This window comes from Callospermophilus lateralis, chromosome 2 (assembly GCF_048772815.1).
Source record: "Callospermophilus lateralis isolate mCalLat2 chromosome 2, mCalLat2.hap1, whole genome shotgun sequence".
NCBI classification, from domain to species: Eukaryota; Metazoa; Chordata; class Mammalia; order Rodentia; family Sciuridae; genus Callospermophilus; species Callospermophilus lateralis.
Window position 1 is genome coordinate 163,993,385 of NC_135306.1, and position 14,149 is coordinate 164,007,533.

General features: G+C 32.9%; 1 protein-coding gene across 1 annotated transcript in view; it reads left to right on the plus strand.

Moving 5' to 3' along the window:
• Pde3b (phosphodiesterase 3B) overlaps positions 1-14,149 on the plus strand; it is a 182,360-nt gene that overhangs the window by 122,214 nt on the left and 45,997 nt on the right. The window contains exons 3-7 of the mRNA XM_076846918.2: positions 594-842; positions 3,421-3,560; positions 8,134-8,240; positions 12,804-13,005; positions 13,549-13,622. Of these exons, the coding sequence (XP_076703033.2) occupies positions 594-842; positions 3,421-3,560; positions 8,134-8,240; positions 12,804-13,005; positions 13,549-13,622 (772 nt within the window). The remainder of the gene's footprint in view (positions 1-593; positions 843-3,420; positions 3,561-8,133; positions 8,241-12,803; positions 13,006-13,548; positions 13,623-14,149) is intronic.

Below are 14,149 nucleotides of genomic sequence, written 5' to 3' on the forward strand. Positions count from 1 at the left end.
TCAGCCCTTAAGAGTAAATGCTTTTATACCTCCATTTTGTATTGAAGAAACTAAATAATGTTCAGATGTTAAATAATTTGTTCAAGGTCACATAGGGTTAAAGTCTAGATTTCAAACTATGGAAGCTTTGAAATAAAGCTGTTCCTATGCTAAATGGCTTCTTAAGTGAATAAGGTAAATGAAAGAAATGATTTATATGTTCAAAATAAATTTTGGTAAAAAAGAAAGAAAATTGTTCATAAATTAATGAAATGTATAAATTATAAACAAAGTAAATGTAGAATTAGTTCTATACTAATTATAAAGTAAATCAGTAGTAATGCATTCCATTAAAATGAGGTAAGCTCATGAAAAATAAAAAATTAAAGCTTATAGTGTCTGCAGTATTGTAGCATATATCAAAAAATTTAAATTAGAGTCATACCACTTATTATATACCATTTATGTCATTCAAATGAATGAAAGTATATATTTAATAGGATTAAATTACTTATGCATTATGAAATAGACGTTGATTTAGAGTAGAGTTAGTTTTCTTAAATGTTAAGTTTTTTTGTGTAAAAAATACATAATTTTACTCTTTTCTTTTCTAGAATTCTGGAGGTGGAAATGGAGTTGATCTTTCAGTGCTAAATGAAGCTCGCAATATGGTGTCAGATCTTCTGAGTGACCCAAGCCTTCCTCCACAAGTCATTTCTTCCCTACGAAGTATCAGTAGCTTGATGGGTGCATTTTCTGGGTCTTGTAGGCCAAAGATTAATCCTCTCACACCATTTCCTGGATTTTACCCCTGCTCTGAAATAGAGGATCCAACTGAGAAAGGAGATCGAAAACTTCACAAGGTTAAAATACAATTTTAATCCTATTGATAACATTGAATGATATTTTCAGATTAAAATTTCTTCTTTTTTGGGAGGGGAGGGGGATTGAACTCAGGGGCACTCAACCACTGAGCCATATCCCCAGCCTTATTTTGTGTTTTATTTAGAGACAGGGTCTCACTGAGGTGCTTAGGGCCTCTCTATTGCTGAGAGTAGCTTTGAACTCCTAATTCTCCTGTCTCAGCCTCCCAACCCACTGGAATTAGGTGCATGCCATTGCACCTGGCTAAAACTGCTTCTTTTAAAGTTATATTATATACAATTTCCTTTTGAAGGATCAACCTTTTTTACCTTTTATTGACCTACTTTGGACTTTATATGAAGTTTTATAAACTCAGATAATTCTAGATGAATATTTAGGTTTTTTTTAAATAATATTGGTATAATTAGGAGTTAGAGCTTGTATGTATATTATTATTGCTATTGTTGTTAAGAAGTATGAACAATAAATACATTTATTTCTGGGCTTGAATAACAAACTCATATTAATCTGTTGTACTCTTTAGAATCCAGAAACTGTTCTTTTGAACCCCAAACCATAAATGATCATTCCAATATTCATTTTATGAATTACACAGTGTTACTTAAAAATAATTTTCATGAATGCTGTTTCTCCCTCACCCATTTAACCCACTGGAGGTTGCTATAAACCAAGAGGTACTGATTTTTCCATTACTAGATGTGGAATTAATTTCTGTTTATCAGTACTACAAAATAGGATTTCCTTTAGGAAATAATATTACTATTCTAAATAGGTATATGTTATGCTTTTTCAGAGTGCTTTTATTTGTTTTATTTGATTATTATCGGGATCTTAACATTATCTAAAACCATAAAATTAGAAACATTTAGGGATTATCTTAGTTCAGCTAATTTACCCTATAAATAAGAAAACTCAGAGAGGATAAAATTAAAATTAGTTAATTTGTCAATCCTAGTAGTGGAATGGAACTTAGAAAAAGGTAAACACAGTTTTGGGAGCGATTTTGATCAGATAATTTCACTTTGTCCAGATCTCAGAATTAGAGTTTAGAAATGCTGAAAAGTTTAGTGAGCAGAATTAGAGTGAAAGGATTTGAGAATAACTGATTACTCTCTGGATCATGAGTAGTTATGTGAGTCTTTTATTTACTTATTTATTTATTTAGGTACCAGAGATTGAATCCAGGAGCTGTTAACCACTGTGCCACATTCCCAGCCCTTTTTTTTTCTAATATTTATTTTTTAGTTGTATACAGTACCTTTATTTTGTTTATTTATTGTTATGTGGTGCTGAGGTTCAAACTCAGAGCCTTGCACGTGCTAGGCAAGTGCTCTAATGCTGAGCCACAACCCAACCCCAACAGCTCTTCTTAAAATTTTTTATTTTGAGACAGGGTCTCGCTAAGTTGCTTAGTGCTAAGTTGTTTAAGGCCTCACAGAGTTACTGAGACTGGCTTTGAACTTGCGATCCTCTTTCCTCAGCCTCTGAAGCTGCTAGGATTGCAGGCGTGCACCACAGTTCCCAGCTGATTCTTTTATTTCTAAAGTTCATATAGTTGTGCCTGTAGAACTCTCTTAACAGTGGAACTTAATTATGTAACTTTATTTATTTATTTAGCATTGTACCTCATAAGAAAAAGGTTAATCACAACATTTAAAAGGGATAGAGTCAATCAATAAAATAATTCATTGATGTATTCTTGAGTTAGTCATCACATTATGTGCTGTTTGTTCTTTGTATTTTCTATTGAAATTTATTGCTCCTGATAGTACTTTTAAAAAATAATAATTTTTTAAAACCGTAATCATAAAAATCATAAGGCTGAGGTTTGTGACTCAGTGGTAGAGTGTCTGTCTAGAATGTGTGAGGCATGGGGTTTGATTCTCATCACCACCAAGTAAATAAATAAATAAACAGATAAATAAAGGGGTGGTGTCCATCTACAACTAAGAATAAATAAATAGAGGCTTTGAACATTTAAAGTAAAAAAATATCATAGCAAACTAATAAAAATTTTTTAAAAAATCATAGCAGTATTATGTTTGTTACTATGTTATCTATGTAGAAAAGTTTATTGGTTTACTGGAAACATTTTAAACATAATAATTAAACAGGGTATAAATGCCCTTTGTACTGAAAATCTAAAAGTTTTGGGCTTTAGGACTGGACATCTCTGATTCTAAACTTCTCCTCTGAAGTTGATTTTTCAGTTCAATCTTCCATATCCACTTTTAAATTTCCAAATTTCCAATTTCTGTTTTTTTTTTCTTTAAACTAAGAGTGAAATGTGCAAATGGAAAAAAAATCTAGTTTACATTGCAAGGAGTTCAGGAGTTGTTTTTTTTTGTTTTTTTTTTTTTTTTTTAGTGGGAGGAAGAAAAATAGACCAATAGTGTAGAATGTGAAATTTGGATAGATTTTCAGAATGAAATTTTTACTTTCTCCTATACATGTTAAAAATATACTTTTGTGTTGATATTTTTACGTGCCATTATTTTTTCCACATGCAGCATGTAAAAGCATGACAAGTTTAACAATTATTAAATTATTTAACAGGGTCTAAGTAGTAGGAATAGCTTACCAACTCCACAGCTGAGAAGGAGCTCAGGAACTTCAGGATTGCTACCTATTGAGCAGTCTTCAAGGTGGGAACGCAGTAATGGCAAAAGACCTCACCAAGAATTTGGCATTTCAAGGTAAAATCCTCAGAATCTTTTAAAGAAACTTAAAGTATATACTTTGTTTTTGAAAATAAAGTTTGAAATATTCTTAAAAGCAGAAAGGAATGGTTGAAGCATTTTAGGTATAGGATAACATAGGCTATAATCATAGGTATAGAAGAAGCTGACAAGCCCTCTCTCAAAACATAGGTAGGTCAGATACAAAGCATGCTGGAGCCTTAAGAACGTGGGTCAGTGATTTATTTTAGGAAAACTAGGGTCAACTTAGGACAGGGTACTAGGACAGCTTTTAAATGGGTGAAGATGGCTATTAGAGGGGCAGACAGCAATCCAGTGTATAGTATACAAAGTTAGACCAACAGAGGTACTGGTTTGTGAAAGGATGATCATGTTCCCCAGGCTCATCACAGTTGCTAGGTTAATATAGCAAGACTCTTTGAACCCTGTTTCTGTTGGTGTCTGTGAGTACTAATATGTTCTGTAGTCTGTTGAGAATTTACTTGTGATACTATAAAGTAAAGGTTTCAGTGACTACAACTAAATGAGGCTGGAAAAATTGCAGGAATTAAAATCTTTTGAATGTAAATATCATTTACTTTCATAACAAAGAATTCAGTATTTTTCTGAAAGCCAGGAAAGGTATTGATCTCTTGCATGGACTAAAACTTCTCTTTAGTCAGTTAACTATGCTAACAAAATTGAAATTTCTATAAATGCAGTGTTACACCACTCTGTTACTTTGGGTCATGTGTTGTGCTTTAGTTTGAGCTGTATAGTTTCACATTTGAAACAGTAGATGGCAGGATTGGAGCATAACAATTTTTTCTGTTAAAATTTATTTAAGATTTATATGTGAAATATAATTAGATAATTATAATTTTCCAGATACTTCAGTGGTTATTAATTTGAATCTTTTACAATACATTTAAATAGGTGAACTTAGTTTTTATAAAAGAAAGATCAAGCAAAATTATGTGTAAAATAGGAATGGTTTGAAATATGAAGAATATAGTACAGGAAAATGAGCATTGATATAGATTTTTGCCTAGAGCCTAAACATGACAGTCTTTTTATTTTTTAAATAGAAGTAGGATAATGAAGGAGTGAACTGAAAATATAACAGATTTCTTTTTTTAAGCCATAGGAAGCATTATCTTGAGAATATTTTGGAGATTAAAAAGGGAAGTGGAGGGGCTGTAGCTGTAGCTCAGTGGTCGAGTGCCTGCCTGCCTTGCCTGTGTGAGGCACTGGGTTCAATCCTCAGCACGACATAAAAATAAATAAATAAAGATATTATGTCCATCTACAGCTAAAAAAAAATATTTTTAAAAAGTTTCTTTAACTACATTGAAGTAAGAACATTTTTATCCTGCTGCCTGAGATGATCAGTACTAAAACAATAACAACAACAACAAACATGGTCCAGAGAAAACTAATCTTTAACCCTGAAAAGTGTTCATATAAGGTAAATGTAGGTAGATTCTATATATTCACTTAACTGTCATTAAAACAAAATTATATGCCTCATGAAATATTTAAAAATGTGAAGAATAAAGTGATAAAGACCTCACTGGACAAGGCTTATATACATCTACTTTAAAGAAAAGTTAGAGCTTCTTGGTAATAAATTTTGAAGTGTACTTTGACCATGGGAATATATGAAGCATTGTCCTTTGTTTAAAAACACCATTTGAAAATTAAGTTGAGTCAGGTGTGGTGGCGTATAGCTATAATCCTAGCAATTTGGGAGGCTGAGGCAGGAGGACTAATGCCGCAGTCTGGCTGAGCACAAAATAACCAAGCCGCCATGAGGCACTTGTAGGTTCAAACAGGAACTCCTTTATTGACCAAACTCCACCAGCACCCCACGTGCACTTCCCGGGAACTCTTTCATCCTCCACCGGGCTCTGCGCGAACTCAACGGGAACCCCACGAGAACTCCAGGGGAACTCCAAAGTAGCAGGCGCAGCCTATTCCCGGAGCCGCTCTATTCCCCCCCCCCCCACATCCACCCTATTATCGGTCAGCAGGGTCCATATACAACTCAATACACAGCCTGTTTCAATCCAGCATCATCCAGTACAGCAATTATACACAGCTTAACTTAACTATCATCATTTTAATGGATCGCTGGCCACTCACAACCATTACTTCTGGCAAAATGCCAGGGGCCATTCCGACTCTCAACAGACTGAAAGTTCAAAGGTAGCTTCAGCAATTTAGTGAGGCCCTAAGCAATTTAACAAGACCCCTCCTCAAAATAAAATAATTAAAAAGGGCTTGAGATGTGGCTTCAGTGGTTGAATGCTTCTGGGTTCAGTCCTCGGTACAAAAAAATTAAAATTAAGCTGAAGTATATGTCAAGAAAATTGAAGTAAATAAAATATTTGGGTAAAGAGTGATACCTTAGTGATATAAAGAACAGCATAGAATTTAATTTTGCTCTACCTCAAGCTTTGCTTGGGAAAAAAAAAAAAGTGAAGTACTATAACCCAGGGAGCTGTGCATAGCTTTGATAAAAAGAATCTGAGGGAGATAACTAGAGAAAGAAGGATCATTCCATTTAATCAATCACTGTATTAAATTAAATTAATAGAGTTTATTATTTGGTCATCTCTTAGTGGACTTGTGATTTTACTATTTAAGGAGTCCATTCATTTACAACACTAAACTATCTTTCTAACATCATCTTTCTCTATTTTACTTGAAACCCTAGTTAAGCTTTTAACTATTTGATGTTCTCTTTGTCTATTTCTGTGCCCCTTTTTAATATAAAAGGAATTTAACGGAAATAGCACTTCTTACCCTTATTTCTGTACATCTTTAATTGGGCTAAGGTATTACCACTTAGGAGTAACACTTTGAAGACTGGAACTGTTGTTCAGTATTGGAGCATTCAGTATTAGTGCACAAGGCCCAGGGTTCATCCTCAGCACTGCAAAAACAAATGCAGACAAGCCACTCTGACATTTTCTTCTCTTGTTCTTGAAGGAAAAGTAATCTGTTTCACCTCTGGTTTTCTATAGCACTTTCTTTGCCTATTTAATGGCACTTTTCACTTTTTACTTTTGTTAACAAGTACTACTCCTATGAGGCCTGATCAATCACTGTGAAGAGTTTGGGATTGCATTAACATGGATCCTTGAAGATAAGTTGTTGCTTTAACAAATATCCTGAGGGGGTTCAGCATCCCATATTGGATTATGATGCTTAATCGTGTGAAGAAAAGAGTCTGTTCACTTCAGATATGAGAGCAGAAAATATTTTTTCTGTATTAATCTTAGAGTAGGAATCTAAAGACACTATCATTCATTTATCCCACACAGATCTGTGGAACACAGATATAGCTCAACTCACAAATTGGCAAGCAAGTGAATATATAAGCAGCAAAATTATGAATATGGGAAAGTGTTAGAGAGGCAATAATAAAGGCTTCTGCGGTCACAGAACACTTGATCTTGAGTAAATAGAATGGGGAACTGCAGGAAAGGTGGAAAGAGTTGGGGAGAAGCTTATTGAGAACTTAATCTACACTAAAAAATGTTGAATAAAACTAGAGAGAGAATCTAGATTTGTTCTTGCCCTTCTGGCAGAATGCCTATATCAAGAATCAACCAGTAGAAGAAAATAAGCTAGTGAATATCTAAAGATGTGTTTTATATGTGCATGGCATTGTGCCACAAACTTCCATATATAATATAACTTTGTTTATTTTGCTAATTGTTATAATAAACTTCATTTTATTTATCATACTAGTATACTGTGATTATTATTTTTCATAACTCTCCTAAAACCTATGGTAAATATTTCAGTTAAAGGGAATTACTGAGATAAAGGTAGTCATTATCTGTGAGAAAGGGGAATAGAAAATGATGAAAAGTTATATTTTAGATATTGATTCTCAATGAAGTCTTTGAACCATCAATACAAACATTATCTAAGAACTTGTTAGAAAAGGAAATTCTTTAGCCCTATCCCAGACCTACTGAATCAGAAATCCTGGAGATGGGACCAGTGATCTGTGTTTTAAGAAGTTCTGCAGGTGATAATGTTAATCTGTGAGGCCAGGGATCATCAGACTCTATTTTCCAGACCTATTCTGATCCCTAACCAATTTTTTTTTTTAAAGAGAGAGAGAGAGAGAAAATTTTAATATTTATTTTTTGTTTTTGGCGGACACAACATCTTTGTTTGTATGTGGTGCTGAGGATCGAACCCGGGCTGCACGCATGCCAGGCGAGCGTACTACCGCTTGAGCCACATCCCCAGCCCCCCAACCTATTTTTGTAAAGAAAATTTTATTGAAACACAGCCATACCAATTCATTTATTATTGTTTGTGGATGCTTTTGTACTACCATGGCAGAGTTGAGTACAGAACTTATAGCCTCCAGTCAACAATTTATTATCTTGTCCTTTAACAGAAAAAAATATACCAACTATTGCTTTGGATCTTAGGCACTAGATATAGGACTAGGGTCTAAATGTGTAAGTAGATATTTGTTAACTGAATTAAAGACCACCGAGAAAAGAAAAGGAAAATAATTAAATTATTTTACAATTCTTAATCTGTTATCTTTCCTTTTTAGTCATGGATGCTATCTAAATGGGCCTTTTAGTTCGAATCTACTGACAATCCCAAAACAAAGGTCATCTTCTATATCATTGACTCACCATGTGGGTCTGAAAAGAGCTGGTAAGAAATTATTCTTTTAAAATTAAAAAAATTTTTTTTTTTTTTAAGATAGGGTTTTACTATGTGGCATAGGCTGGCCTTGGACTCCTATGTCCAAGAGATCCTCCTGTCTCAGCCTTCCACGTAGTTGGAACTACAGATGTATGTGATGAATCTGGCTTAGAAATCAGTCTTTATAATTAAATATGGGAGTTCTCAAAATATATGGTAGTATAAATTTTTTTCACTCCATGTTATATCTAATCTTGAATACTGTTTTATGTAAATTAACACAAGTAAGCAATTTGGGTGGCTAGTAGTTGACCAATTGCTGATTCATTCAGTAAGCACATTTTGAACATCTACAATGAACCAGGCATGAAAGGCACTAGGAAATCAAAGATTAAAATACAGAACTGTTTTATCAACCTAAGTAATCTCAGCATTTCTAGAGGCTATGGCAGGAGGATTATGTTTAAAGTCAGCCTCAGCAACTTAATGAGGGCTTAAGCAACTTAGTGAGACCCTATCTCTAAATAAAATATTAAAAAGTGCTGGGGTTGTAGCTCAGTGGTTAAGAGCTCCTGTTACAAAAAAAAAATACACACATATATACATATCTATATAAATACATGTGTGTGTGTGTGTATGTATGTGTATGTGTGTGTATATATGTCTCCACACTGAAGCACAGACAGGAAAAAAATACATAAATGACAAAACCAAGTGTGAGAGACATATGGGACATAGTCAGAAGTCTCATATATCTGTGAATGAAGTTGCAGAAGAAGAGAGATGTTTAGCTCAGAATAATTTTGTAAAACTAATTAACCAACAGATTCATAAAGCTCAGTGAACCGAAGAAGGCTCAATACTGAGAAAATTACAGCTAGGTTTATCAATCAAATTCCAGAATTATAGATATAAAAAGAAAAAATTTTAAAACATACTTGGAAAAGGTTATTTTTCAACAAACAATATGCAAAGCTAACAATGACCTTTTCAACAGCAATAATGGAAGTCAGACACAAAGAATGACACATTTAAAATGTTGGAGGAATAAAAATTGCCAACCAGATTATTAATCTAATGAAATATCTTGGAAAAAATGAAATAAAAAAATTTTAACTATTCTCAGAACATACACACACAAAATGATTAACTTGATTAACTATGTGTGATAATGGATATATTAGTTAATTTGATTGTGATATATTAGTTAATTTGATTGTGATAACCATTTCACCATGTGTAACATATACTTCTCATATAATATAATCCTTAACAAAATTTGGATTGGCTTCTTTATAAAAACTGAAAATCTGATGCTAAAATTCAAATGGAAATGCAAGGTTCCCAGAATATCCAAAACAGTTTTTTAATAAAAATGAAAAAAAATTACAGGACTCACACTTCCAAATTTTAAAACTTACTACAAAGATGCAATAATAAAGAGAATATGATGCTGGTACAAGTATATTCAATTTAGTGGATCCTATTGGGGGAAACTAAAACTACAAAACTCATAGAATAAAACAGGAGAATATATCTGTGACTTTGGATTTTGAATAGTGTTGGTTTTTTTTTTGTAATGACATCAAAAGCACAGTCTGAATGAAAATATTGCTAAATTGGAGTCATCAAAATTAAAAACATTATAAAAATTGTAAAAGGAGCACTTTTTGTGTGTGGTGCTGGGGATAAAAGGAGCATTTTTTTATCTGGTAAATATTATCTACCAGAATTGTATGGCAAACTTAATACTTAAAGATGAAACACTTTCCTTCTGACTTTGGAAACATAATAAAGTTACCCAGTATCAATACTTGTATCCAACATTATCCTGGAGTTTCTAGACAATGAATTAAAATAAGACAAAGATATAAAAAACAATAAATATTGGGAGGGAAGATGTGAATCCTTTTCTTTATTTTCAGGTGATTTTCTTTTGTGTGTGTGTGTGTGTGTGTGTGTGTGTGTGTGTGTAGAAAATCTAGACAAATCTAAAAAAAAAAAGTAACATAAATAATAAGTTTTTCAGAGTTGTTGGACATAGAAAAAATGTTGCATTCTCTACTATGAGAAAATAAAATTTTAAAACACCATTTACCACTACATCAAAAGTCATCAATTACCTAATTTTCTAATGAAAAATGTGCAGTACTGTTGTAATTAATGACTTTAGAGTAAGGCAAAATTTCCTTAGCCAGACTCAAAAAATACTAACCATATAGGAATATATGGATAACTTTGAGTATAAAAATGAATAAACATTCATATAGAAAGAACTGAAAAAACTTTCATAATATCTGAGAAAGAACTGGAATTAAGTTATATAAGTAAGTCAGTGATGGGATTTTTTTATTGCTGCATATCAGATTACCAAAAATGTAGCAGTTTTGTACATTAGGAGTCCTTATGCAGCTGAGTTGAGTTCTCACACAGTTGAGTTAAGCCCTCTCTGCATAATATGCTGTAAGGCTATATTCAATGTGTGGACCCAGTCCAGTTGATCTCAGCTGGAATGAATCAAATTCCAGGCTCACTTAGATAGTGGTCATAATTCATTTCCTTTGGTTATGGGTTCTCAACAGGTTTGCCTTCTTGATTGCTATTTGCTGGAGGCCATCTTCAACTCCTAGAGTCTGCCCACAGTTCCTTATCACAGGGTCACTGTGGCTCCTTCATGGAGCCAGCAAGAGTGTCAAGCAAGCAAGATGAGTCACTTTAGAGACTGATCTCTAAATTGAGTCTGCTAGCAAGATGAGTCCATAAACTACCATAATCATGACAGTGATATCCCATCATCCTTCAGTTTACACAAGAGGAAGTCATAGGTCTTTCCTGTAATCAAAATCAGGGGCAGGAATCAATAGGTCTACCTTAGAGTCTGTCAAAACAACCCATTAGAAAAATGAGCAGAAGAATTGAACAAGCACTTCAGAAAAGAAATGTACAATGATGTGTATACCTGAAAAGTGCTTCACCTTATTAGTGATAAGAAAATTAAAAAGTGATAGCACAGTCCCCTTCTACTTACCATCAGATTAGCAAAGGATAAAGATATATACATGTGTGTATATAATATCTATATAGATGACAATATAGATATATATGGAGAGAGATTAAACAAAGAGTGAATATTTATTTTAAAGATTGGTTCTCAATTTCTGAAGGCTGGTAATTCTGGAATTCTCAGGACAGACTAGAAGACTGGAAATTTTAACAGGTGCTAATGTTGTACTCTTGTTAGACTGTCAGGAGGCAAAATTCTTCCTCTTTGGGAGATCTTAGGCCTTCATCCAGTTGGATGAGGCCTACTCACATTATGGAAGTTAATCTGCTTTTCTGGAGTCTGCTGATTTAAATGTTAATCACATTGAAAAAATATCTTCAAACCAACATGTAAAGTAGTGTTTATTCAAATAACCAGGCACTGTAACCTAGCCAAGTTCATATCATCACACACATCTGTGAAATGTTTACCTGTACGTCAAAAAATACGGTAGATTGTTATTTGCTTTCTTCTCTGCATCACACATTATTTGGATCTTTATTTTCAACTAAGGTTTTAAATTTGCCTATCTCTATTCCAGGTACATTACCTTAGTTCAAGTCTCTTTCCTGTGGAAAAGTCCACAGGAATAAACACATACTATTTTCTCCCTTTATTTTGGCATTTAGCACTTATTTATATTCTATTCTCTACTATGTAGGTTCATAGAGTTGCAGGGTTGATTTCTTTTTTTTTCTATTGAGAAACCCAGCACATTTTAATCATATGTTAGGCTCTCAAATATTTGTTCTATTTTTATTTTTGATGCTGGGAATTGAACCCAGGGGTTATTTCCCCGTGAGCTACATCCCTAGACCTTTTTTTATCTTTGGTTTTGAGAAAGAGTCTCTCTAAATTGCTGAGGCTGGCTTCGAATTTGCAATCATATTGCCTCAGCCTCCCAAGTTGTTGGGATTACAGGCATGTGCCACCACACCTGGACAATATTTGTTGAATGAGTGAATGACTTGCAAATATTTGTATAATTTAAACGGATCTGCCTGGGGGGTTGCAGAATTTTTTATTTTTACGTTTTAAAATTATATTGTATTACTATATAATTTTATTATATCCTTAGTTTGTTTAAATGTGAAGAACTTTAGTTGTTTAATTAAATTGGATATTATTGAATTGAAAAAATAGCATTAAAATTTAGTAGAGAGTCTTTTTTCATATGGAGAATCAACCTGATATCTTTTATAAATTATGAAAGATAAAAGACCATTATGAATTAGGAAAATTTGTGCCACGTGATATTTATTTTAGTCATGCTCGCAATATTTAGCTACTGTGTACTATTCTCCCAGAGACTGTTTACTCAATAGTCACTAATAATGACTAATATGGCAACTGTTGCTTAAATTTGTAGAATGTCTTTGAGCCCCACATAGAAATTTATTTTACCATTAAACTGCAAATGCTTTCCTTTCTTTAAAAAGGGAAAATGTCTTCATAAAAACACAAATATATACAGTGAATCCATACACATATATTTATGCTCATCTATCTCCTCTCTTTTAATTTTTAAGGTGCTTTACCCAGCTTGAATTCTCCTAGCCATGGACAGATGTCTGCTGGTTGTGTAACTAATCAATCACCCATAGAATTTCCTGATACTGCTGATTTTCTTACTAAACCAAATGTTATTTTACATAGATCTCTGGGCAATGTACCCAATGTACCAGATTTTTATCAGCATCTTCGAAATTCTGATAGCAATCTGTGTAACAAGTAAGTTTCCTAATTGTTTATTATTTCTGTTCCAAAATGTAAGTTATTTTAGTAAAGTATTATCAGTTTTTTTAAATTCTGTATCATAACTGGGTATTGGTTAAGACCGTGTCCTATATTTATCTGGTAGTTTTTATTCTAAATGAACTATTTTTCTCACTCAGTGCTGTTATAAATTTTCTAATTAAATGATGTGAATTATGATATTCAACCCATCATATCATATTAGTAAATAGAAAATTTTTCTCATATATGCTACTTTGATATCCAATTCATATGGTGTTAACTCTTATTTCTACTTTGATAAGAATATGGGTTTACTTCTGATTCCAATGTTGACTTTCCAAAATGTTATTTCCTTCAAGGGCACACAGATGTATTTCTAGGTTAAAATCTTTTAAGTTAATATAGAGAGAAGAATATGAGAATATATTGCAGTTGAGATCTTGGTTAAAAATTAAGCAGGTTTTCTAATTACACTTACGTAAAAAAACCTTTCCACCTTATTTATCATGTATATATTTATCTATTTTATTCTATAAGCTGTGGACATCAAATACTAAAATATCTTTCAACATGTGAATCGGATGGTACAGACAGCCACAGTGGAAAATCAGGTGAGATTACATAAGTAATACATATTTGAATTTAAGAGAAATTTCTTACAATATTTTTTCAAATGGATGACTGAATGAGTTTAACTTCTACTTATCAACCTTTAAGGTTATTTTGTTGTTGCTGTTCAGTATTAGCAATTAAACCTAGAGCCTCACAGATGCTACCACTAAGTTATATCCCAAGCCCCTATTTTATTCATCTTTAAAATGAAGATTATAATGTTTTTTGCCTATTTCCCAGAAGAGTTATTAAGACAAATTATAAATAACTGATGTGAGAGTGTTACTGGGTGCCATCAGTACCACCTGAAGGAAGAGTTAGCTGTAACACTCATTGTTCCAGATATATGTGGAATCAAATTAGTAGGAAAATAAGTTTTTATTCAAAGGCATCTTTGACGGAAGATAGAATAAATTTACAGTTTCAAAAATTCCATCTTCAAAATCTCTGAAGGTGAGCTAAGTTTATAGAAGAGAAGAGGTAGAAGACAATAAGCAGATTTAGTTAGCTTGTGCCCCACAGGTCT